General features: G+C 30.1%; 11 protein-coding genes and 1 pseudogene across 12 annotated transcripts, besides 1 other annotated feature; 7 read left to right on the forward strand and 5 right to left on the reverse strand.

Moving 5' to 3' along the window:
* Positions 1-18,150: part of a mobile genetic element that runs on past the window's edge.
* On the forward strand, positions 346-1,986 carry TVAGG3_0999870 (uncharacterized protein; the record flags this gene model as incomplete). Its single annotated transcript, XM_051254285.1, has 1 exon — positions 346-1,986. The coding sequence occupies one exon, from the start codon at positions 346-348 to the stop codon at positions 1,984-1,986; it is 1,641 nt and encodes a 546-aa protein (XP_051079859.1).
* Positions 3,858-4,553, forward strand: TVAGG3_0999890 (uncharacterized protein; the record flags this gene model as incomplete). The annotated part of the gene is made up of 1 exon (XM_001582430.1): positions 3,858-4,553. The coding sequence occupies one exon, from the start codon at positions 3,858-3,860 to the stop codon at positions 4,551-4,553; it is 696 nt and encodes a 231-aa protein (XP_001582480.1).
* TVAGG3_0999900 (phage tail repeat-like family) lies at positions 5,776-7,524 on the forward strand (the record flags this gene model as incomplete). The annotated part of the gene is made up of 1 exon (XM_051254286.1): positions 5,776-7,524. One exon carries the CDS (start codon positions 5,776-5,778, stop codon positions 7,522-7,524), a length of 1,749 nt encoding a protein of 582 aa, XP_051079860.1.
* Positions 8,128-10,062, reverse strand: TVAGG3_0999910 (uncharacterized protein; the record flags this gene model as incomplete). The annotated part of the gene is made up of 1 exon (XM_051254287.1): positions 8,128-10,062. One exon carries the CDS (start codon positions 10,060-10,062, stop codon positions 8,128-8,130), a length of 1,935 nt encoding a protein of 644 aa, XP_051079861.1.
* TVAGG3_0999920 (uncharacterized protein) lies at positions 11,489-11,761 on the reverse strand (the record flags this gene model as incomplete). Its single annotated transcript, XM_001582431.1, has 1 exon — positions 11,489-11,761. One exon carries the CDS (start codon positions 11,759-11,761, stop codon positions 11,489-11,491), a length of 273 nt encoding a protein of 90 aa, XP_001582481.1.
* Positions 11,784-13,315, reverse strand: TVAGG3_0999930 (annotated as a pseudogene). The gene has a single exon. A coding segment is annotated over exon 1 (1,532 nt).
* On the reverse strand, positions 13,418-16,948 carry TVAGG3_0999940 (DNA/RNA polymerases family; the record flags this gene model as incomplete). The annotated part of the gene is made up of 1 exon (XM_051254288.1): positions 13,418-16,948. One exon carries the CDS (start codon positions 16,946-16,948, stop codon positions 13,418-13,420), a length of 3,531 nt encoding a protein of 1,176 aa, XP_051079862.1.
* Positions 18,151-19,920: 1,770 nt separating the features above from the next.
* On the forward strand, positions 19,921-20,701 carry TVAGG3_0999960 (armadillo (ARM) repeat-containing protein family; the record flags this gene model as incomplete). Its single annotated transcript, XM_001582432.2, has 1 exon — positions 19,921-20,701. A coding segment is annotated over one exon (781 nt), but the record flags the coding sequence as incomplete, so codon positions are not given.
* Positions 20,702-20,811: 110 nt separating this feature from the next.
* TVAGG3_0999970 (armadillo (ARM) repeat-containing protein family) lies at positions 20,812-21,357 on the forward strand (the record flags this gene model as incomplete). Its single annotated transcript, XM_001582433.1, has 1 exon — positions 20,812-21,357. The coding sequence occupies one exon, from the start codon at positions 20,812-20,814 to the stop codon at positions 21,355-21,357; it is 546 nt and encodes a 181-aa protein (XP_001582483.1).
* A 568-nt stretch (positions 21,358-21,925) lies between these two features.
* TVAGG3_0999980 (uncharacterized protein) lies at positions 21,926-22,894 on the forward strand (the record flags this gene model as incomplete). The annotated part of the gene is made up of 1 exon (XM_001582434.1): positions 22,425-22,814. One exon carries the CDS (start codon positions 22,425-22,427, stop codon positions 22,812-22,814), a length of 390 nt encoding a protein of 129 aa, XP_001582484.1.
* Positions 22,895-22,975: 81 nt separating this feature from the next.
* On the reverse strand, positions 22,976-23,988 carry TVAGG3_0999990 (structural constituent of ribosome; the record flags this gene model as incomplete). Its single annotated transcript, XM_001582435.1, has 1 exon — positions 23,276-23,845. The coding sequence occupies one exon, from the start codon at positions 23,843-23,845 to the stop codon at positions 23,276-23,278; it is 570 nt and encodes a 189-aa protein (XP_001582485.1).
* A 306-nt stretch (positions 23,989-24,294) lies between these two features.
* Positions 24,295-26,847, forward strand: TVAGG3_1000000 (surface antigen family; the record flags this gene model as incomplete). The annotated part of the gene is made up of 1 exon (XM_001582436.2): positions 24,295-26,847. The coding sequence occupies one exon, from the start codon at positions 24,295-24,297 to the stop codon at positions 26,845-26,847; it is 2,553 nt and encodes an 850-aa protein (XP_001582486.2).
* Positions 26,848-27,368: the final 521 nt, after the last annotated feature.

The raw sequence follows: 27,368 nt of genomic DNA on the forward strand, positions 1-27,368 counted from the left end.
GCTGAAGGAATACTTAATAAAATAGGAGGTAGATAGTGGAAAAATAAATAAATATTATTTTTATCTTAGTATCGGTTGAAGTCTTTGATAAACTTTTTCTCCTTTATTTAATATTTCTCTTATTGGGGCGGCTTTTGGCGTTATTGATTCAGCAACGTCACTAATTGCTTCTTTATTCTTAAATATCCAATTTGCTCCTTTCTTCATTGTTTCCCAAACTTTATGCGCTCCTCTTTTTACTTTATCCCATAATTTTTTAAAGAATCCTGCAGCCATAGTTGATTATTTCATTAAAATTAAAAATTCATTTTCATCTTTTAATTTTGATTTTTTATTTATTAATAAATGACGACTAACTATTTGGTGCCAAACACTAAACCGATTAATGGAAATGTGTTTCATTCATTCGAAAAGATAAATGAAATATTCGCAAAGAATGACGGAAGAAGATATTATAGAGAACTTGAAAGTTCATGCTATGACTCTGATGCTCCATATTTTGATGATAAACAAACTCATTTAAGAATTACAAATCCGGCTCATGATGTGAACCAATTAGGTGACACATATATTAAACGCAAAGTTAAAGCAACTCTAGTTTCAAATAAAGCTTTCACATGTGATACCGCTTTTAAATGCATGCGTTTATTCGTTGGTTACAAATCATCAAATCAAAGCTTTAAACAATTAGAAGTAGAAACTGAAAGAGGTGATGCCGGTTATCTTCAGATGGATTGCGCCCGTGAATCTTTCGCATTTGCAACATATAAACCGAAATCAGAAAGGAAAGTTAAAAAGTTTGTTCATTCGTTATATAATAATGTTCAAAAATATGATAACTCAGTATGTGGTAAATATATTGACCCTTCAGAAGTTTTCAAGAAAGCAAATGAAGAAGTTGATATCACTTTTGATATGATTATTCCGGTAAATGATTTGTTAGCATTTCAGGCGTTCGATGATTATCCTAAATCATTTGGTGAAATCATTCTTAAATATTATGTTTTCAGGGATACTTTAGTATTTTGTCAGGTTGACCCGTTAAGAGTTGCTGATTTACAAAATTATGTTTATGAAAAGATAACTGATGAAAATTATGAAAAGATTATGAATCATGTTTATAAATATGATCGCAAATTCCAACAAATCGGACTTCCTACCAAATTAATTACAAGCTTAGCCGCTACATCTGCTGACGCAACAGTTGATGACGTTATTATTTCATGCACAAAGATGGAAGTTTTAGAGGATAAATGTATTACACCAGGATACGGTTTAATTGAAGAATCAGTTAAAGCAATACCACGTTTATTCAGTAAGGAAGATCCATTCATGATTCCAGCTCAACATATTGACGTTCGTTCACTAAATGGAGGTTGCATCACTCCTGAAGGTATTAGCTCAGATTTCTCATACGCTCTTCATAATGTTACAGATGTTGTGTTAACATTTCCGAAGAATGCAATGCAAAGAACAGTTTTAGAAAATCCAATGCTTCGAGGTCTTCAGGTCACTATAGATTCCAGAAACTTCCCCGATCAAGCGATGACCACAGTGGGTGACATATTCTTTACACGTATGCTTCAAGCTTCTGATTTAGATGGAGTGAATGAATGCACAGAAGAATACGAGGACTCATTAACTAGACCACTGAATGATGATGATGGCATACCATTAGCTAGAACATGGAAAGACCAAACTTCATTCTTATGCACTATTCCAGTTCAACGTGATGGAGCGGGTATATTCTTTGATGGATTAGAAACTTTCAACTCACAAGTTACAGTACAAGTGAAAGCTTATCCAATCATTCAGGGTGTAAATGACACTTACTGTTCAAAGGTGACAAATCCTCCTCAGGTTTGGTTTACTAGGACTACGTATTGGACATGGACACCGGACGAAGGTTTGAAATATCATCCAACAGGTACACCACCACAGTATAGAAGTTCATATGATGAAATATTGATGAATAGAAATGTTTAAATTTATAAATTTATTTTTGATTAAATGGATTTAAATTCATCCACCCCTTATGAAGAATTAGCAGGAGTATATAATACATATGTAGATGATATGATTAATGAAGCATTGAGTGATAATAGAAATGCTCTATCTAAGGAAAAATTAATGAAAATTCCATATTCTGAATGTTACTTAAATTCAATCACTGCAGCAATTGGTAAACAAAATAAAGGTAAAACATTAACGATATTAAAACAAATTATCATTATTGCTAACACTTCCCCCTATTCACATGTGTTAATTTATATCAACCGTTCAGGTTCACCTTCAGATGATACATTTGAATCTTTAAAGCATTTAATCAAAATTCCAATTATTTATTTATCACAAGAAGAAGCAGAAGATTATTTAAAAAACTTTTTAATGTATAAAGAATTATATAATACAATCAAGAAGCAAGGATTAGAGGATAAAATTATTGATAAACAACGGGATGAATTATTTGAAACACTTTCTATTTCAAATTTTGATAGAGAATTTTTACATTCACTAATTTTTCTAGATGATGCGTGAAATCAAAACTAATAACAAATGAGAAATCATATTTTAATCAATTATTAACTCAATGTCGACATATTCATGTTCATTCTTTATGGCTGTTCAATACTTTAAAGCATTAAGCACAAACATTAAATCAAACCTGTCCACCCTTTTCATTTTCAGTGGTTTTAGTCGTCAACAGTTGAACGTTATGCTTTATCAAGTGAATTTACCAATGAGCATTAATGAACTTTACACACAATATCAACAATTAGGAGAACATGGAAAAATAATAGTTGATTTAAATAAAGGTTGTTAAATTTGATTAACTTTTTATAATTAATTTTTATTTTTTATTTATAATTAAACATGACAGAAATAGCAAATCTTCTACAGGTTCCATTAAAACAAGGGACAAACAAAAAGGGTGCATATAATAGAACTATGAAAGTTCCAGACGGAATGAAAGAATTAGTCCACATTGTTGCCGGTCTTCAAAAAGGATGTTAAACAAATGAGAAACGTTTTAACATTACCAGAAGCTCAAGCATATGCCAAACGTCATGGACCAAATTGGGAAGCACACGAAGCAGACATTACGGGTCCAAATGGAAAACCTGATGGTATAAATGAAGTTTTCGTTACTGATGGTCAAGGTAATATTAAAGTCATAAATGGGTATAAATTAACAATGACTGATTATCCTAAACGTAAAGCATATAATGAACGTTATCCTATGCAATTTGATGAAAATGGAAAAGCTGTTAAACAATACATTGGAGAAGGTGAAAATGGTCCAATTAATTCATACCGTCATAATCCATATTCTTATTTCAATGAAGAATTAAATGCTATTGAAGAGGGACCGGATGGATTACCCAATATGTTAATCAGTTTGATGGTCAATATGCAAATTTGAGACCTGAAATTCCAGCTAAGAAATTCTTTAAAGTTGCTTTATTCGATCCAGTGTTCAATGAACAGAAAGAAGCAATGAAAGCAGAATTTAAACCAATTCAAGTGGCAAGAATTTCTTCATCTTCACTTTCAGAAGCGTTCAAGGAATTGATAAAGAAACCACTTTATTCTCAACAAGGTTATAACTTTGATTTAATTAAAGAAAGTGATAGACGTAAATTAGAAAAATCAGATGGTTTTAAGAATGCATGTAATGAAATGATTAAAGATATTGTAAATGATAAAATAAGACTGGAAGAAACTCAAATCATTATCAATAACATAATTGGTGCAGTTACAAAGAAAGTATAAGCAAACAAGGATGAACCTTGGGATATTACCGTAACAACTAAATAAAACTTTAAATATATTTTTCTTTTTTTATTCAATTATAAATGAGAAGACGTTTCACAAGTCAAAAGAACACAAACGCAAAAGCAGAGATTACGGTTGGTTATAACGTAAATGATGATAAATCACGAATTATTCAAAATGTTAAAGTTAATGTTAGCCCCGAATTAACAAGGTCAGCAACTCAACCAAATTTATTAACTCGTGACTTACCGAAAAAGGAGGAGCAAAATAAAGAAGATGAAGACCCAATCATTTTATCTGAACCTGGTAAAGAACCCGTTGAAATCCCCACTTATCCAACATACCCCCCACCTCTTTCATCAAACATCGAGAACCCAGGAATCTACGATTCCAGTCGCAATGCACCATATAAAGTAGACATTAATTCTGAATTAATGAAAATTTACCGTGATATAATAATTAATAATTATGATTCAATAATAAATTTAATTGACCAATCCGGTTTAATTATTTTACCTTATGAATCATTAATTCACATTATCGCCATTCTTTGTGATGTTCAAGATTCAGACGTTAAGATTCAATTTTTCATAGATGATGAGGTTTCATGCTGCGGAACAGTTGCAAAAATAAATCCTATAAAGGATATTAGCACAATTAAGATATCAAAGAACGGAACAACAACTGAACTTCATTTAACTTATAATAATATTTATAATAAAATAGTTGATGAATATAAAATATCACTTGAAAAATTCTTTGTTAAGGCTATTTAATATTCAAGCATTAACATTATTGAATAATAATCCTTTGAATCATAATCAATAATAATTGACCTTTCACCAGTTTCTATCATTTGTTTTATTTCTTTTTGTTTCCCACTATCCGGATCAGTCATTGTAATTGTTTTTGTTATAGTATCAGCTTTATCTTTAACTTCAATCTTTTTTCCATCAGGATATTTAAACCAAAATTCCAAAAATTCGATATTGTCAATCTGTTCATATTTTAATCTATCAATTACATTTTTAATACCATCTGAAAATCTTATGAAATGGTCATTATATGGGTTTGATTGAACTAAATTTGAATGAAGTGAAATATAACCTGATGATGAATATGACATTGACTCATATTTTCTGAAAACACTAAAATTTATAACATGAATGAATTTCTTATTCGTTGAATTTATGAATTCTTGAGGTAATCTTATTCTAGTTTTATTTATCACTGGAAAATAACGCTTTACCATATTTTTAATGTAATAAAAATGTCAATTATCAATATTATTTCGAATAATAACTGTGAATTAAATTTAACAGTTAGTGGAATTTATAATGTTACTCTCGTTTCTGTGAGTGGTAAATTTAATCCCATTCTTTTAGACCCTTCAGATTATATATCATTTATTAAAGATGACCATGAAAAAACGTATGATATGTATATAAATAATGTGATAGCGAAATGGGATATTAACATGATTTTAAGTTATTTAAATGAATCATTTATCGTATGGTATGAAGAAAATTTTAAATCAAAACCCGATAAACTTTTTGAACTTGATGAAATAAATAACCTTATTAAATTTCCGCTGAAAATTAAATTTTGTACTCCTCATTTCGTTCATTGTTGGGGATATTAAATTTTGAAAAAGATGTTGGGGATGTTTTGTATTCTGACACTGGTTCCAATTTCATTTTAATCAAATGTGATAAAGTTAATACCCCAATGAGATTTTCACATCAAACATTAGACCCTAACTCTTACCCATCAATACAAAACATTTTATCCATCAACTTAAACACATTTTCTTTATCATATCCGTTTCAATTATCGGGAATTCATTTATTCTTCATTCAAAAGATTTATCAAATATTAAATTTAGAATAACTGACCTATTTGATTGTGATTTAGAATTCATGAATGAAATATTATGGCAATTTCAAATAGAAAAATAGCTGATGAGATAACGGATTAAATATTTTTAAATCATAATAAATGATTAAACAACAGCAACCACAACAACTTAAGGCACAAAGCACCCAAGTCCCTCAGACCATTACATACGCCATATATGCATATAATTCAAAGACGGCAGAACAAACACAAAGGTTGAAATATGGAGATTTGGAGATAGTATTGAAAAATGACCATTTCGAATTCGTTTGCAAAGGTGGTGCAGTGATATCAAATATAAAAGAAATTTTATTTATGAATTCAAAAATTAAAGGTATAACGGATGATATAACATCAATTCCACCAGAAGAACAAAGATATTACGCATTAAATGCATTTCCTAAAGTTTTGAAGATTGGAAGATTTAATTTAAATGAGGAATTCATAAAAGGTTTCCTTAATGACATAATGAAGAAGGCAGATAAGGAATATGTCAACGGTGAATTAATGAAGAAGGCAGATAAGGAATATGTGGTTAGTGAGTTAGAGAAGAAGGCAGATAAGGGACTTATGGCTAGTGAGTTAATGAAGAAGGCAGATAAGGAATATGTGGATGAAAAAGATAATGAAATTAAAGAAAGGGTTGAATGGTATCATGAATGGACATCAAAGATTTTTAAAACTAAAGCTGATACAGGATGGGTTTCAGGATGTTTAGACCTTAAAGCAGATAAGGAATATGTCAACGGTGAGTTAGAGAAGAAGGCAGATAATGAATATGTCAACAGTGAGTTAGAGAAGAAGGTAGATAATGAATATGTCAACAAAATATACCAAAGTTTGATAGGAACAACTGAAAATATTGAAACTATTGTTGGTGACTTTTCTGTCTATGAAGAAAATAAATATTTTAGATGGCAATTGGTACACTCCTTAAGAAATGGTACACGGTATAAACTCATTCCGAAAAATAACAATGAAATGTATGTAAGCTATATAAAGAATGATGGCACACAAGTTAAAGTTCCATTAGACAACAACTGCTACTTAAACTTATATGGAGACGAACAAAAGAAATATTTAAGAGTTTATGAAATGACAGATATGACATTGCCTGACCCAGCTCCAATACCATATTATTATGACTATGGATATGACGGCGGAGCACTACATGCAGATGAACAAAAGTTAACATTATATTTAGATTATTATAGATATAAAAGATATAATGCAATAGAAAAAACGAGAATAGTATATTATTATATAGATGACAAAAATAAATATTATAGTCAAGACTTTACCTACCCTGAAAACATAAGATTATATTATAAAAAATATTCTGACACAAACCAGAAGAAACCTGAAATGGTTGCACTATATTTTAAGTTCAAAAGAGACAATCCTATATTATCTCATATGTTTGATTTAATGAACCCAGTAGGTTCTATTTATACATCTATGGATGCAAGAGGTCCTCAAGTAATGTTTGGTGTTGGTGCATGGGAACAAATAGTCGACAGGTTTTTGTATTGTGCAAACTCTTCAAAGGAAATGGGTGGAAGTAAAACGATTACAGGTGAAAATTTACCTGCACACAGTCACTACATAGATTTAAGCACATCTCAAGCGGGTTGGCATAAGCATAGATATTGGGATTGGTCAGGAATGACAAAAGGTAAAGGATATGATGTTAAAGACAACGTTAAGTTTGCCATAAATTGTTACTGGAGTGACACTCAGGGAGAAGGAAACCATACACATCACGTTTCAGGATATACACAAACAACAGGACAAAGTAAAGAATACATGCCACCATTTATGACTGTATTCGCATGGTATAGAGTTCAATGAATGAACTAAATATATTTTATGTCTGTAATTAATTAGGTAATGAAGTAATGAATGAACTGCAAAAATAAATGTTTACGTTAATGTTTTTAGGTTCTTCAATTATGAATTATTTTTGAAGAACTGGAGGTGCTACCATGTTACCATGTGCTACCAGGTAATTCAACTTCTCTGAAAAATGATGACAACATGACATTTTGACAACAACATAGGAGGAAGGTATTTATGAATTATTTTTGAAGAACTGGAGGTGCTACCATGTTACCATGTGCTACCAGGTAATTCAACTTCTCTGAAAAATGATGACAACATGACATTTTGACAACAACATAGGAGGAAGGTATTTATGAATTATTTTTGAAGAACCGGAGGTGCTACCATGTTACCATGTGCTACCAGGTAATTCAACTTCTCTGAAAAATGATGACAACATGACATTTTGACAACAACATAGGAGGAAGGTATTTATGAATTATTTTTGAAGAACTGGAGGTGCTACCATGTTACCATGTGCTACCAGGTAATTCAACTTCTCTGAAAAATGATGACAACATGACATTTTGACAACAACATAGGAGGAAGGCAAAAATAAATTCAAATCATACTTTATAAAGCTTCATTTACAGGTATTTCATCATCAGTAAATGAATCCCCATCATCGTTTGGTTCAACCTGTTTATATAATCCTTTCATTTCTTCTTTCAAAACATAACACCATGTCTGTTTACCATCTATTCTTCTATGTTTCCTATCACATTTATCCTTAATACTCATTTGAAAATTCTTGTCTTTCATGTCTGATGGTTTGCAGAATAAAGCATTTTTACACATCATACCTGCACACAATTCATCATAATGTGTATTTATCCATACATCTAAAGGATTTGATGATAATTCAATTAAATCTTGTTTGGCTTCAGTCATCGGAATGATTCGTACATTAAATGATGAAAGGTCGTAATTGATAAAATACGTCAGTAAATTATCATAAAATTCCTTTGTGCATGAATCCATCAAATTCTTGAAATAATCAAATTGACCCTTAAATTTACCATTAACTCTTAAAACTACATATCTTCTGTCACCAACTTCAATTTTGACAGGGTAAACGTTGTTAGTTACGAAAATGAAGTTTGCAACGTTCTGAGCAGTTCTTCTGGGTTGATTCTTTTCATTAATTCTTATCTCATTATCCGTTATAATTGATTTCAAAGCGTTGAAGTTTGCGAGTCTGTCTTCACCTACATTCTTGAGTTCATTAAGTACAAGAAACATTTTATTCTCAACTACTGAGTTGAAATTACCCGTTAACTCACTTATTTCAGTAATGTTTTTGCATGAATAACCAGCGAGAAGTTCAGAAATAATGTCAGTGAATCTGTTTTTACCTGTTCCCTGAAGTCCTTTCAAAATAATTGCTGTTTCATTCTTGATTCCAGGATGTTGAATCATTGATGCAATCCAGCCGAGAAGGTATTTATACACTTCATCATTATTATCACAAATGGCTTCTTTAATGAAATTCATAAACATCTCAATTTTTGAGTAATCAGGCTTTTCAAGAATGTTGTATTTATAACCCTGAAACGTTGAGAAAACATCTGGGGAATCAGATTTAAAGCAAACACCCTTAACGGTTAATGAAGACAATTGATTTAGTAGTACATCCCATGCTGTTATTGTTTTACCTTCTTCTTTAAATAATTTAATCATTTTAAGTGACTCTTTCATGTTTGATTGAAGAACGAATGATATTTGATTCATTTTGTCGTGTATGTTGTAATCTTTCTGAATGAAATATTTGTTTCCACAATCTACAAAACGGATTACACGTGATAAATCCTCAATTACTTCAGAACTGTTTTTATACTGATGATTTTCAGCCTTGCGTCTAATATCTGTTATCAAAAACGAGTCATCAAGTTTGATGTCAAATGTTATTTTTGGCTTACGTAATAAAGGTAAAACATATTCATCATAATATTCCTTTTGATATAGTTTTAGAATCTTCACCAAAACAAATGGAGAAGTCATTAAATGTGCATATCTTTCACGTGCTTTTTCAAAATTACTTTTTGCATTTTCTGTTAAATTGCAGAAGTTATAAACGTTATCGTATGCTTCATTAATTAAATGATTAGGTAACGAATTAATTGCTTGAAACAGTGTGAATAATGTAACTTCTTTTTCTAAATTCATGTTTCCACCGTCATTATGTACTTCAAAATCACACATGCCATCAACTATGCTCTGAGCAAGTTTATCGTCAATGTTTACATCTTTGTTTTCATTCACGATAGTCTTTATTTCTTCGTTCTTTTGTTCAACTCTTACCTTAATATTCAAATCATTTAATATATCATTCACTGTTCTGGTTAATGTTGAATCATAACTTCCACGAATGAATGAGTATGTTTTTATTGGTTCTGTTGCATTCTTGCGAACTCTTGAATCAGCCATAACCACTAAAGAACGCTTTGAATCATCCATAGAAGTCATTATGTCAATATCATAATCATTGCAGGAATAACATTTAATCATTCTGTTCGAAACTGAATAGAAGAAATTAGTGTTGCAATAAATGTGAAGACCTCCTGAAGCGGTTTTAACGATAACATCTTTATCCGAAAGTTTTGATAAAATATCTTTTCTAACTGTTTCTTTAAGTTCATCATTGTACGATTTATTGATATCAACATCTATAATCGTTAAATTTGATATTTTATTTACTAATAAAGCCATACCAGTTTTCCTTCCTCTTCCTCCATCATGTTTGAGGTAGTTATGTAAATCAATCTTGTTTTCACCAATTCTTTCGTTGAGGGTTTTAGTTTCTGCCATAACTAATTCCTCAACTAATGAATCAATAACTTTTTCATCAGAAACGATATAGTCACTATTGTTGTTTGTTGCTGTCATTTATATAGGAATAAAAAAATAAATATAATTTTAAAACTAACTTTATTTTTGGGCTACATCAAATTTCCTATGTTGTCAAAATGTCATGTTGTCAGTAATTTTAAGAGAAGTTGAATTACCTGGTAGCACATGGTAACATGGTAGCACCTCCAGTTCTTCAAAAATAATTCATAATTGAAGAACCTAAAAACATTAACGAGGAAGGCATTCATGAAGCATTAACGAAGAACCTATGTTGTCAAAATGTCATGTTGTCAGTAATTTTAAGAGAAGTTGAATTACCTGGTAGCACATGGTAACATGGTAGCACCTCCAGTTCTTCAAAAATAATTCATAATTGAAGAACCTAAAAAATTAACGAGGAAGGCATTCATGAAGCATTAACGAAGAACCTATGTTGTCAAAATGTCATGTTGTCAGTAATTTTAAGAGAAGTTGAATTACCTGGTAGCACATGGTAACATGGTAGCACCTCCAGTTCTTCAAAAATAATTCATAATTGAAGAACCTAAAAACATTAATGAGGAAGGCATTCATGAAGCATTAACGAAGAACCTATGTTGTCAAAATGTCATGTTGTCAGTAATTTTAAGAGAAGTTGAATTACCTGGTAGCACATGGTAACATGGTAGCACCTCCAGTTCTTCAAAAATAATTCATAATTGAAGAACCTAAAAACATTAATGAGGAAGGCATTCATGAAGCATTAACGAAGAACCTATGTTGTCAAAATGTCATGTTGTCAGTAATTTTAAGAGAAGTTGAATTACCTGGTAGCACATGGTAACATGGTAGCACCTCCAGTTCTTCAAAAATAATTCATAATTGAAGAACCTAAAAACATTAATGATAAAATAACTGATAACAAATTTTTATTTTTATCATAAATGAATACCCCACAAGCTCAAAATTTACCACGAATCATAACAAGGGAGGAAATGATAAAAATGATGCAAGAACATGTTAAAAATAACAAACCACTAAAATTGAGAAAATGTGGTTATGCAGTAATGATGGAAAGAGAGATGTTGTCGAAGAGGAATAAAAATTAAATTTGGATTGAGTTTAAAAATTCATCTTTATTAAATTCATCTCTTCCAATCAATTTATTTATTCTATTAAATTCTTTTATTTTTGCTTCACCCAGTTTAAGGATTGAACGGTAAGTTTCTAATTTTTCGATTATTTCTTTCCTCTCTTTATCGTTTTCAACCTCACCACATTGCGGCTTCTTTTTGTAATAGCATATTTTCGATTTAATTCTGTTTAGTTTCTTTTTATATTCATCGTCTGGACTCTTGACTGCTTTGTTGTCACTCATTTCTTACGAAATAAAAAAAAAATTAAATGTTATTTAAATATAATGGAGTAATAAAATAAATCGGAATTTCTATTAATTTATTGTTAACCTCAACTAATGCATTGCCGTTAATATATCTAACAAATTCAGCTATCGTGTCAAATCTTCGTCTTCTTTTTGTCATTGATTTATCAGTTTTTCCATAATCGAGATGAATCAAAACTTTATCCCCTTGTTTAAAATTCATGAGCCCCGAATTAATTTGTTCACGTTTAACATCATTTAACTTTTCCATTTGCTTTCTAATATATTCCCATTCTTTTGAAATATCATTTTTCATTTCCACTGGTTTCATGTTTATAGTTCTATGCCATGTATTATTGTAATAATATACTAACTGCTGTATGATGGAGTCATGATTTCCATCCCAGTATCTCTGACCGTTAACCCCTAACGCATCTCTAAGAGTTCTCATTACTGCATCAACTATTTTATTATGAAACGTATATGGAGAATGAGAAGTAAAAATTAATTTGTGGGAAATAATGAGCCATAGCTGCCTGAAATCCTTTATCACCATCACCCCTGATATTATCTACTCTTTCATGATCTAGTAAGTATTGAATAGCTCTTCTTGTTTCCTGTTCTGTTTTCCCTTTCACTGGAATGCAATATAAATATCTAGTGTTAATGTTAATGGCAAATAAATAAGTAACGTTTCCTTTTGAATATTCCAGATGATCGATTTCGTATGAATATGGATATGGTGCAAATGAAGGTCGACCAAATTTTTCCTTTAACGGTTGAATTTTTGGGTCAATTGGTTTATTTAATATCTTGAAATCCTTTTTAAAATCTTTTTGCTTCTTTAATGTTTGAAATGGATATAATAAAGTGAATGATGAAGGATTAACTGAAGGAGGAGGGGGTACTGTCGTTAGAGGTTTTGGTGTTGCAAGTGGTTTAATTTTATCTGCTTTGATTTTGGATGATGAAGTTTTGGATTTCATTCCTCCTTTCATTAATTCTGGATGTATTCTATTCATTTGTTTTAAATATGCTGTATATAAAGGTTTGATATACTTTCCCGCTTCGAGTTTATGTTGAAGGATGAATTCCAAAAGTTGATCTTCATTTAAAAGTCGGGCTGAATATGGTTTAACTAATGAATCATAAATTAAAGCTTGTGCTTCATTTATGGTCTGAAGACCTGGGAGTTTTGCACCTTTTGTTTTTGTTCCTTTGTTTTTGCGGCTCAGGATTATATAATTTATATAATTCATCAATATCTTCTTCTGTTAATACTTTATTTTTGAAATCTTTCAATTGTTTAAGTTGTGATTTAGTTTTTCCCTTTGCATATTCATTATTTTTAATTTTGTCTTTAATTTTAGAAATTATTTTATCATGATATTTCAAAATTTCATTTTTATAATATAGATAATAATATTCCATATCATCACCCGTTATATTATTATTATATTTTTGGAGATATGATTTTAATTCATAATAACTAAGAAATTTTTGATTAAGTACTAAATCATCAATTAAATTTTCTAAATCTGCGTTATCCATTTATATAAAAATAAAATAAATGTTTTAAGGGTGCCCACCTCTTTGAATCATAGTATCAAAACCATCATTAACGGTTCCTTTTGTCTCTTCTGTGGTATTTTATTAAATAAATGGCATACAACATCCATTTTCACAACATACAGCCTTAGTGTGTGCTCCTGTTAATGCAGTCTTACCAATTGTTAAGCGAGTCATTGACCCGTTTTTAAGTTGTAAATTAATATTCTGACCATCAAATATCACTTTATCATTTATTATATCCAAATAATTTTTAGGTGTTAATTGTTTATTTTGTCGTAAACTAACACCTTTCATTTTTTGTGCAATCTTTTTAAAATCACTTCCATCAATTGAACCGTTGAATGATGTATAACACTTGGGGCATAAAGCAACCATGTTATCACCTTGTTTCTCAATTGCTAAACCCAATAACTTCTTCTCATGTGCTTTTTCTTCAGTTTTATTCTTTAATTTAGGTTTAAATTTCTCATCAAAACAGAAGAAATCAAATGGTGCGAATTTGAAAATGTTTTTATCATAAAATTGTTTATCAGTAACAATTGCTTGAAATGCTTGAGTGTTAGGAAGATTTGGGTCGCCAGCGATTGCCCAATAAGATGAATCAGTATCACCTTCAATGAAATGAAAACGATTAACATTCATGCATTTATACATAAAATCATAAATGAAAACCAAATACCAGTATTTAGCATTATCTAAAGTGAAGAATGCCTCTTGTAAACATGTTTCACATCTATAAAATCTATCTTTGAGCATCATTTGATACGTATCTTCACCTATTTCTCTTATGTTTTTAAACTTATTTGACATACATGCAACGCGTGCCTTCTGTGCATTCATTATTTTAGTCTTTGTGTAATTTTGTGTATTCATTGCATCGTAACCATATGATCCATTAAGTGAAATCTTGCAAAATAAACTTTTTCCTTTATTTCCTTCTAATTCAGCCTTTTGTCTTTCATTCATAAATTCGTTCGCAAATTCATTAAAACAAGTGTTTTTAGTAAATGTTAAAATTGATTGAATGTCATCGATGATAAAATGAAATTTGTCTATTAGATACCAAAGATAATAAGAAGAAAATGGTTGATATTGGTTGTGTGTTGATGCTAACTGAGTTAATTTCCTCTGTTTCTGGTCAACTGGTAGATTGTTTGATTTCATGTAATTATACATAAAACTGCCAATTGTTTTTTCATCTGTGATAATATCTAAGTTTCTTATTATCGGTAAAAAGTTTATGTAATCATTAATGTATTTTTCATCAATGTGACCCTTTACTTCAGCCACGAATAAAGTATTTTTCTTTCTAATAATTCCCAGTGCTTTTGCTTTCTTTGTTGCTGTATCACAAATGATAACACCATTCAATCTTCCCGGCATATACATTTTATGGTCAGTATATTGAATAAAATCATGAGGATTAGATGAAAATGATGAAGGATATAATGAATTAAAGTCAACACCAACGAAATGAGTCATGATGTTGGAAGTGTCCTCATTTGATACAGTTTTAGTTTCTAGATTATATGCAAGTTTATTAATGTGCGTGATTCCTTTAAGATTTACTCTATGTTGAACATTTGATAGACCACCAGTAATTCCATTACGGAGAATGTGATAAGCTTCAACCGAATCTAAAGTCATTGGTAAATTATTTTTTAATGCATAATTTCTTAAATTGATTCTTAAACGTTGAACATCTTCATCTTTATTTGATTTTACGACATTGCAATAACAACACATTAACTGACAATTTTCTTTGGTATGTGGTTTTTCATTATCGATTCTATCCAATGTTGGTTTATTTGCATATGTAAACGCTTTACCACACATTTTGCATTTAGATGAAAGGATTAAATCGTGATAGTATTGAAAATCATCCATTGAAACATTGTTTTTGGTATCTCTTTTCGCCTTTTCATCTTGTTTCTTATATGTTTCAATTTTATAGTTCCAATACTTTTTCGTTAATTCAAAACTTGATTCTATCTCTTCCTCAGGATATTTTTCGTTAGGATTGAAGTTCTTATATGCTAACGCGTAACGAATCATTGAAGCATTCGATGATAAAGAAAGATTATGAAGCATATCAATTTTATAAACAAATGTTTCTTCGATAATTTTATCAATTGGGTCAATCATAATTTCAACATCTTTATTGCAATAATGAATAAAATATTCTAATCTATTCTTAAAATTTTTAGCATCATTGAGATATATTTGATAATCTGAATCGGATATAGTTTCTTGAGTTAATGCTGAATAAAATGAATCTTGAGTGAATGGTTCCACTTTATATAATTCATCTTCGTAATTCTCCCATGTGATGAATTGATAAGGGAAAAAGGATTTAACACGTGATTTATTGTTTCCGAAATCTTGAGTGAATTGGTCTAATGTTCCACCCGCTATATAATTTCTGATGTCAATAAATCTTAATTCATATGGAACGTTTGTTTTCTTTACTATGACTTGCTTAAATTGAGAAGAAGAACCCAGCATTGATTTTATCTTCCATTTTGCAGTATTTAAATCACGAAGAATTAAATTTAAATCAAACTTTCCCGAATTAAAACCTATGATATTCACTTTATTGAATTCCTCATCTAGAAGTTCTTTAAATGCTTCCTTTTGTTTCTCATTTAATGTATGGGACAAAGTCCCCGCCGTTTGGTCTGAAAGACCTTCAGGACTCAAAGAGTCCGTTTGCGGCTTCATTAATTCTTCATATTGTTCAATATTTGATTTAGCAACTAATGAACAGGTTGAAAATAAAAATTCAATCCAATCAGAGATGAACGAATCACTTGATGTTAAGCAAAAATTCCTCGTAAATGTTTTTTCATGGTCTACGACCTCGCCGCTTTGCGGCTTTATTTTGACAGTTGATGATACCATAAATGGTTTTAAGTAAGCGTTCAAAGTTGCACATTCAGAAAGTTGAAGTTCTTCTTTAGTCTCTAATGTTTCAAAGTCAAAAGTAATATAATATCTTGTTGGTTTATAATATTCCTGCAAATTATGTGCTAATAGCCATTGATATATCTTCTGTTTCGTGATATGTGGTGCATATGGTTGTTGTGTGTTTTGCAATTGAACGTCTTGAATTAATCTTCCATTATTTTCTTTACATTTCTCACAATGTTTTAAAAATCTTCTTTGGTTTTTCCTTTCTGGATCATCATGGATAGAATATACTTCTTCTTTGCAAAAGGGGCAAACTTTATATCCTGTGAGTGCTTCAACGTCTGTAATTCTGTCAGCGTGAAGTTTTCCACATGGACTCTGTGTTAATAAAATATTTACTGTTTCAAATTCTGGATCTATCATTATTGATTCCACTAATGGAAAGTCTACCTTGTTAATGTCTTCGTCTTCTGGTTGAGGGTCACAATAATAGAAATCAATATTAACATTTAACATTCTTGCTAACCTCTCACTTTCTGATGAAATGTCAAATCCTTCATATGCATCTATGGCTTCATTTAAATAACTTCTACGAGTTTTAGGATTAACACCATCAGGAATGTTATAGAAGCGTTTAAATAACCTTCTACCTTCGGCTCTTATTTGATTATCATTCATTTTAGCTGTTCCATTTTTGTTCATTTATGTAAGAATAAAAATTAAAAAATAAATAAAAAATAAAGTTTATTTTTTAAAGTCCGAGACTCAGAGAGTCAGGGCTAAAGTCCATAAAATGAATTAAGAACACATAAATTTTTATCATCTGCGACGTGACGAATACATTTTAATTTACTCAAGAATGCGTACCCTGATACATTAAATCTAATTCCTGTCTTATTTAATTTCACAACTTTGAAAAGGAATGTATGAATAGCTATAAAATGATGAGATGATGTTTTATGGGTTGCTTCCATTTTTTCTGAAATAAATGAATAAATATAATGCTTATAAGTTTTCATATCTTTTATATTCTTAATAACGAATGGTATAGACCTTTCCACTTCATCTTCCTTCGGTGCTGTTCTTTCATATAAAACATTATTGGTATCTTCAATAATGAAACCACAATCACATAAAATTTTATATGTACCAATTGTTTCTTTTGATATTTTATCTAACAAATCAAAAACTTTATCAACACCCGTGCATTTATTTAAATAATAATTTGTGTAAATATCATGATCTTCTTTCTTAATCGTATTAGTTGCATATGTCACATTTTTTAGTGCTTTTTTGAATTTCTCAGAATCAAGAGGAGGTGAAAGTAGGATACATGGATAATCTCCATCGTCAATAAACTGAAGCTTATGTTTATGAATAAATTTAGTACCTTCTTCTGAAAGTGTTTCGTCTATTTCACCATCTAATAAATTTTGTGTTGATTCTGAGACATAATTTTTATATCTTTCTTCATGTGATTTTTGAACTTCTGATTCTGAAGCTGGATATTCATTAAACCCTTTACTTCATTCTTCATTTATTTTTTTCAACTTCTCTTAATTCCTTAATTTTTTCATTTATTTCATCTCTTATTTTTTCCAGTCTTTCAATTTCATCGTATTCATCATCTTTAATTCGTTCTTCATAATATTCAGGGAAAACATCAGGTTCTTTAGGTTTTTCTTCTTCAGATGCGGGATATAAGAAATTTATAACATCATCTTTATTCATTTTTCCATCATAACCAAACACATTTAAAAACTCCGCGAATTTTTGACAATTTCTTAAATAATATTTATCAACTTCATAACCTGCCTCCTCTAATATATCCTTTATTTCCTCGTTTGTGAATCCCAATTTTTTAACGTTGTTAGTTTTGACACTCATTTTATACAAAATAAAAATTCTTTATCATTATATTTATACCTCATTAATGAAAATTGATGATTTAACAAAAAGAATAGAAGAGATTGAAGAAAGAATGAATCAAATAATTGATTTCATAAATTCAAATAATCATTATTTTCAATTTCTTCTTCTCGTTTATGAGGTCTTTGATTATGACTCCATTGATTCCATGAAATTAAATATTCTTTATCATTATATTTATACCTCATTAGCTTTATTTTGGCTTTCATATTCATTTAATAATTCACAAATCTTCATTTTTAAATTGAAGTTTAACCCATTCAGGATTTAAACAGTGTTTAATTAATCGCGGAATATCTGACATCATCTATATATATATAGCTTCTTTTATAAAAGATAAAAAATAAATTATTTTAAAATTAATGTTAATTTTTTAATGATTTATAAATAAATATATTTTAATGCATCGTCTATATATAGATGTAACAAAAAAAGTCACTAAACCCGCAACATATACTACTATAAAATGCACGATATTCCGACATTAGCCTCTTTAAATATAAACTACATGCATCACAATATTAGTATGTAATGGCATTAAAGCGAAATTCCTAATTTCTTCTCAATTAAATTCCTTGAAAAACATTGGAATTAATGATTGGAAATAGGTCAAAAAATTCCTAATATAAAACTTATACTTAAGATAAAATTAAAATTCGAAAATATCTATTTTTCAAAACACGCATCCAAAAGCGAAAAAATTCGAAAAAATCATGTTCTTATAAAACTCACTGATTTTGAAATTTTTATGAGATTTGAAGTGATAGAATATATTACCATCTTATTGAAACATATGCTTCATTGTTGCATTCACATAATATTAATCAGAACACTAGGAAAAGTGGATTTTCGAAAAATGACGATAATGATTATTTGCAAATCGCCTCTCAATTTTGAGAGACTTTCAATTTTTACAGTGGACCCTTAATTAGGACAAAAATTCAACACCAAAGCTCCATTGATGTAGTATTAAACGATAATGACCCAGATCAACCAGTTAATTCAATATTTCGATCATTCAATTTTATCAATGCATTAGTTTTTGCAATTTCCCGTCTGAAGGTATTCTCATTAAGATGTTTTTACTATCATCAAGTTTAGAACCACAAATATGAATTTTCATCCTCCGAAATTTATATTGAAACTGTTAACTTTTTTATATCATAATATAAGTTTTATTATTCAAGATCAACAGGATATTGTTCGTAATGATACAAAGAAATCTTATGAAGGCACCATTATTCCCAGTTTATAGGCCGCTTCGGCTTCTGCGAGCAATACATGAAGCAATGTTTAACCTTCCTTGCCCATATTGAATGAGGTTAAATAAACTTTATCTTTTGGAACCATACGTCAAACTAATAGATAATTTAAGTATATATATAACAAATTAAGAAATAAATGACTTATACCGATCGTCTGGAAGAATAAATCTAATAATTCGAATATTGAGTATTAAATTTGATAGAAATGTGGATGAAAAGAGTTCAAAAATTAAGACTCGAAACTCAACGCTTTAGATTGAAATGATATTGAAAATTTCGTTCGAATTTCAACAAAGGACTAGCCCATTAATTGGTACTATTTTTGTTAGCATATATTTCATTTATATTTTGAAAAAAATACGCGAAATATAATTATGAAAGAAAAATCTATCATATATTCGAATACATACATCACCATTATTTTAGTTAAGGATCTTTTATTCATTAATGATGATTCTAGATCATTTTTATTAAAGTCGGATGTTCTCTGATGATAATTCTGAAAACGAAATGGGAATTACATCAGATGACATTTCAGAATTAAATGAACTTGCAGGACATGACAAGAATTTTACAGAATTTCAGAATTTGCCTTCAATTCCGCAATTACATCAAAATATAATAGAAAAGCTAGAAAAACTAATCGAATCTATTCATCACTTACACGAGACAAATGATACAGAACCATTGTTAATCTGCATAGATAACGTTATTAACTTGGTCGCTTCATCAAATCGCCGAATAACCATTTTAGATAGCAAAGTAATAAACGATACAGTTGGAAGTATAATGTCAGTAATGATGATTGAAAATGATTTAATCAGAACAAAAATAGTTGAATTATTAACAAGTTTATGTGATTTATTCCAATTTTTAGTTAATAATGATAATTCTCAGCAATTTTCCTTTATATTGCAGCAACTTATTCTTTCAAATAATCAAGATTTATCAAAGAAAACTAAAAAATTCCTCCAAAAACTTTTTGAAGTACAAGATAATTCCACACAATTACTATTTATACTTTATTCATTTATTATGAGTAATGTTTCGTCAAATATTCTTGAGAATGACATAGATTTACAAATTATTCGGCAATTTGTGAATAAATTAAACGGTAGCAGCCAATACAAGATCAATATGCAGCAACTATTTATCTTTCTTGCTCCTTATTTCCGTCTATCTCCAGTAGATGGAAAAATTCCAGATGTTACTGTTTATTCTTCATGGATTCTTGCAGACATCTTCTCAAAGAATACAATAGGAACTCCTAGATTAGCTCAAGATACTCAAATCTTTGTCTTTCTTTCGAATTTTTTGAATTACGATGATCCAAGGATATTAAACCCAGTTTTGAACTCCATACAATATGTAATGTCATCATTTCCAAATGCAGAGATACTATGCACTGATATTCAGACTTCAAGACTCGTAAATTTACTTGAAATTTCTGATGTCACTAAATCTGCTGCATTATGCATTGCAGCGATCATCACAAGAGAAATTGATGAGATGTGTGATCTAAATATCAAAGAAACTCTTCTTGTTGCCTATAAAATGATTCAAGATTCAGATTCTTCAACACAAAAGAGTTTGTTGTATCTAATCAAGCTTTGTATAGATGTTATACATGCAGAAGATGCAGCAGATATATTCATTGATTCAAAACAAATCAATTTTATTTCGATAATTCATCAGTTTTGCGGAACAGGGAAATCCGATGTCGAAGCCGAAACTTTAGATGCATTTATGAGGTTGTTTGTGAAGCTCCAAAACTTAAACAAGCATCAACAACTTCTTGAAGAGTTTGTACAATCAGGATGCTTCAATCTCCTGGAAGAAATGCGCGATACAGAAAATGATGAGTTGGTCGAGATAATTGACGCAATAATTGAGTATTTAAGAGTTGATGAAGAATAATTTTTAAATAAATGTTGTATAATAAAGAATTCTTGTTTTGATAAATTGCTTTTTCAGTAAATACAATGAATTTTACCAATTTTTAATCAAAACAAACAATAAATTATTTTTTTTTTAAATTCTGATTTACATAATAAATTATAAAAATCCATAAATACGGATATATACTACTAAGAATTAATAATTCTATTACGTTTCTAAGAAATTATAATTAAATTTTGAAATTTAGAAGTTTCTGTTGCTTTATGTTAGAGTTGATTCATGATTCCATATCGTCAATTCATATTCCAATATTAAGGACTTTATTGTGATCGCCAAATTGATTTGGTTATCGAAGAGAAGAGAACATTATCATAATTAGAATTAATTATGTTTGTGGCCGATTTATTGGAATAAGAAAGCTGACAATACATGGGAGGAAGTTATCAGTGAGAGTGATACATCAGACCATGATATTATCACATTTTAATCTAACAACACCAAATGATTTGCAAAATATCAAATTCAACAACTTTAAATCGAATATTTTACAATAAATTTGAAATATTGGTCTATTGCATATTATGTGTTTATGATCAAATTCATAAAAGGTCCAATATTTCATTCAAAGAAAAAAGAATAATGACATGGTTGTTCACTAACATGAGAATAATTTTTATTGAGGCTACTATTTTCGAGTAAGAAATACACGTAAATATACAATTATGATAAATAAATTTTGAAGATTAAATTGAAATAAACCGCAAAATTGTTTGAATTTAAAATTTTTTCATTTTCACATGAGTTTCTTTACCAATTTATCTTTTACAAGAATTAGTACATTTGTATTAGAGTTGTTTTACTCAATAAGATCATATTTGTTCATAATGATATATAACAAATGGTTCTGCTATAGAAAAAACTTTCACATACAAAATTCTACAAAATTGATCTTGAATTTTCAAGTTATGGTGCACGCTCTATATTTCGAGTCTACATTCCTGATTACGTCATCGATTACCTTGAAAAAATACCAGTTCCATCTGAAAAGACTTACAAAGGATTGAAACTTTCATTTTTTTTTTGATATGATTATTTTTACTCGAGGCTGTGAAATCGATGACGAAGATTTCGACCTAATTGCTCGGCTCGCAGTTAAACTAATGCTAGAGGATCCTATGTTTCGCAATCGTATTTTTTCTTCTCCTGTAACGTTTTCCCCATTTGGCTTTATACTAGAGAAACTAATTTTGAAATACCTAATCAAGCACAATGCACCAGAAAACGTCATTTCTTTTATAAGAGACTTCTCCAAAGCTGCACAAGTTATTGATGACTTTTTCATTGATTTTTCCGATCCTATTGATTCAAGAAAGTATTGGAAAGAATTTGACTACAGCCTCTTGGATGAAGAAAATCCAATAGTAGAGTATTTAGAGAATCAAAAACAAAACAAAATCAAAACTACAATTTCATAATTCATTGACTCTTATATTAAATAATAAGAGATAAAAACTTGACAGACCTTTAACGAGAGATAAAAATATTCTTTACAAAATTCAAAATTTTTATACATTAGTGAATTTCATAACTTTACTAAGATTGCATTACACAAACAGCCTCCTTTTCTGAGTACTTGAATGAGCTCACATATGTCATTCACGTAAGTGCTATTTTAAGATATTTATTAATTTTCATCAACTTCTGCAATTTGGGTGTGAAAAACTATAGGAAATCTGTGTAGTATTTATAATACCTAATGATATTGTTTAGATAGTTCCTTTTTACGATTTTAAATTTTTAAAAGAGTTATTCATAGCCATAGAAATAGTATAGCTCAAGGACAATCAATTGCATAATCAAGCTCAAGATGTGAGTTGTAAAAATTTTTTTCGATATGTTAAATTTAAGCTGTAGGTTTTAATGTATAGCATATAATTTATTTCTTGTGCTTAGCAGCAGCCTTTTCCTTCTTAGCCTCGCGGAAAGCCTTAAGCTTATCTGTCTTCTCCTTGAAGAGATCCTTCTTGGCCTCTTCAGCCTTGATAACACGGAACTTGATTTCATTCTTAGCCTTTGGAAGAGCGAAGAGAGACTCATCGTTAACCTGCTCGGCTGTTTCGCCCTTCTTTACCTTGATAAGGCGAGATTTGTAAGCAACAAGGCGTTCAACGTTCTCCTTAACTAAGGCATCCTTAGAGTGAGCACGGCGCTGGTCAACAGCGATGCCCTGGAAACGAGCAAGAGCTGGATCGAATCCAGCAGATGTAAGTTCGGCTGGTGTGAAGCCACGGCCAAGGCGGACTTTCATGTTGTAGCGAACTGTTGGGCAGCGAACAATTGGGCGGAGTGGTCCCTCGGCTGGACGTGGGGCGATTGCTTTAGCACGAAGATTGCGAGCATTGCGGCGGCGTTGAGCACGAGCCGGGTCATCGAAGAATGTCTTTACGCGGTGGTACCAGTATTTACGAAGGTGATCGTTTGGAATTTGGTTGTTCTTAGCTACCATTTATCAAAAAGGCCAACGGTTTGGGCCATTTGTACTTTGAAGATTTTATCGAAATTAATATTATATATAGATTGACCATACATAATTTGATGATGAATCTAAAAAATTAGAACTTGAAACTAAGAAAATTTCTTTGATTTAAATCAAATTAGCATAAATCGATTAAATAGATATGGTTTTGCTCTTAAAATAGAAAAATATTATAGTATTAACTATCAGGATTCGGATTTGAGGAATCACTACTCCGATCATTTTCTCAGAAAAATTGAGAGGAAATTTTAAATAATCATTATCGTCTCCTCCTCCATAAAGGCACTTTTCCTGATCTAAATGAATGTTTCACAATTTTATATAACACTTAATATATGAATAAAATATGACATAAATATTTCTCGTATTGACGATATAGATTTTTCGGATCATTTTTCAACAACATGCTTTTTAATTTCATGATTTTCACAGAAATGGTTTATTGCTCCTCAGATTCGGATACTCTTATCATTCCTGATGGAACATCTCGCATAAATACCAGCCAATATGCTCACCGGAGCAATTTTTCAACAATTGTTTTTCCAGAAACGTTAAAGTCCATTGACGAAAATTCATTTTATAACTGTACAAGTTTACAAAGCCTTGACTTACCTCCAAACTTAGAAATTGTTTCAGGAGCTGCATTTGCACTTTGCAAAAACTTAAAAGTAGTCACATTTCATTCAAAATATACAACTATTTCATACCAATCGTTCTATCAGTGTACCAATCTTGAAACAATAACTTTTCCTACTTCGATTTCAGAAATTAATTTTTATACTTTTTACGATTGCATTAATCTAGGCCATATATCTCTTCCAAATACAATCAATAAAATTGAGAAACGTGCGTTTTTTAACTGTTCAAAGCTAACGTTTGATTCTTTACCAACATCTTTAGTTGAGATTGAACCTGATGCATTTAAATATTGCTATAGTATTGAAAGCATTGAAATACCAGAAAAACTAAACATGATTTTCTCAGGATCATTTGCATACTGTGAACATTTGAAAAGAGTAATATTTCATTCACAAATTGATGAAATTCCTAATAACCTATTTTTAAATTGTACAAGTCTTGAAACAGTTCAACTCCCTTCATCTTTGAGAGTAATTGAAACAAGCTCTTTTTGCGCCTGCATTAATCTCGGTAAAATATCACTTCCAGATACAATACAGGAAATACAAGCAAAAGCATTTTATCTTTGCCTTAAATTAACATTTGATTCACGACCAAAAGATCTTAAATATATTCGTGAAGAAGCATTTCAGGAAAGCGGTGTAACACATTTAACTTTTCCAGCATCTCTAGATTTAGTTGATATCAACAGTTTTCAATATTGCCCTCTATTAGAAAGGATAGAATTTTTAAATAAAAATACGAAAATAGATAGTACTGCATTTGCGATGTGTTACAAATTAGTTGAAATAAAACTCCCTTCAAATCTTGAAATAATTGAACCTTTCACTTTTGAGGAAGATATTTCATTGAAATCAATTATTATACCAGATACAGTTTATAAAATTGGGCAAGAAGCGTTTCGGGATTGCATTGGTTTAGTCAACATCAAACTTCCGAGTGGAATCAAAGAAATTGAATTTGCCTTATTTACAAATTGCTCTTCATTAGAAAAACTCATCTTTCCAGAAAGTGTGGAAACTATTGCTGAATATGTTTTAGAAGATTGTAAAAGTCTTAAAAGTATTGTATTTTTAGGCAAATCAACAAATATAGAAACAATCAGCTTCCTAGGATATGAATCATTAGAATCTGTTACTCTTCCAAGTGAAATAGAAATAATTGATAAACAATTTTTTGTCAATTGCATAAATTTGCGAGAGTTTAAAGTTCCAAAGAAAGTTGAACGAATTCAAGAATCAACTTTTGAAAATTGCACGAGTTTGGTAAATATAGAAATTCCCGAGTCAGTAAAATATATTGATTCTAGAGTTTTTTATAATTGCTCGAAACTCAAGAGCATAACAATTCCAAATTCAATCAAATCTGTTTCAGATTATTGTTTCTGTTCATGCGAATCTCTTGAAAAGGTTGTTATGAATGAAAATCTATTAGTGATTGGAAATTCATCATTCCAGCATTGCCATTCATTGAAAACCATGAATTTTCCAGTTTTTCTGAACTCGATCAAATCATTTGCATTTATGGATTGCTCTGGGTTAACAGAGCTTTCATTGCCAGACACTCTTACAGAAATTTGTGAAAAATCATTCTTTGGCTGCATATCATTGCAAGTTATATCGCTTCCGAAGAAATTGAATTCTTTAGGAAAATATTCATTCTCTAATTGCAGTTCATTAAGAGAAATTATTATTAATTCAGATTGTTCACTTGATCCAAACGCTTTCGATGACTCTAATAATATCGAAAAACTTATCATTAAAAATCAAAACAATGATATACATAAACAAAAGGCGCTTCATCAATTAGTTAAGTCTATCACATTTAATTCATATTTCAAAGAATATCCAACAATATCAGAGTTTGTCAATGTTGAACATGTTTCTATAATTTCAGAAATTAGTGACTCAATCATCAATGACAATTTCGTGAACTCATCAAATTTGAGCATCAACATTACAGGTAACATTCATAAGATTTCAGACAACTCATTTTCTAATAGTAATATCAACTACTTTCTATACTGTGGCAATCAAACTATCGAAGGTAAATTCTTTGCTCATAACAAACCCAAAAATCTTTCAGTTTATAGACTCTATCCATCTAAACAAATTGGCGGCATCAAAGCTAAAAGAAATGCAGATTGTCCTAACCTTCCTTATCAAAGAACAAAGCTCAAACCGATTTATATTACTTTGATTATAATATTCTGTGCTATTGTAGTTATAGCTGCTACTATTACTTTAATAAAAGTTCATATATATCGTAAGCACCAAAGGAAAATTGAAGGAAAAATGCTCTTGGAAAAATTGGTGAATGACGAGTTCGGGTGATGATTAGGTGCCAAAAGTGCTTACTCTTAAACAACCGTCGGATTTCCGGGTGAAATCGTGACACACTTTCGTCTTTCGTAGGCAGTGGTGGTTGTTACAAAAGGTAACTTCGAATGTAGCGTGAAATCTGCAAAAAAAATTCTGAAATTTGAATGGAGAACACAAAAATTGAATAGTTTACGTCAATAAAAAAGAGAAAAATGAAGCCAATGTGTCTCGAACCTAGGACTTAGAGCAGCAATCCCACTGTTTATCAAATTACACTACATGCATCTCTCACCTCAGTGAATGAGATCAACTATATGATAACTTTTTCCCCATTATATTCTTCTGGAAAAGTGACAAATAGCAACTTTGACCCTCTCTCTTCGGGTGATTTTTACAAACTCTATTATATTATTATCTGATCTTAATCTTCTTAATTTTTTTCTAATAAAATCGTTATCTTTCACATTATTATATCTTTTAATTAATCTAACAATAAAATGCAATATAGTATTTTTACTATATGACGGTATCAT

The sequence above is a fragment of the Trichomonas vaginalis genome, chromosome I (genome assembly GCF_026262505.1).
Source record: "Trichomonas vaginalis G3 chromosome I, whole genome shotgun sequence".
Lineage (NCBI taxonomy): Eukaryota > Parabasalia > Trichomonadida > Trichomonadidae > Trichomonas > Trichomonas vaginalis.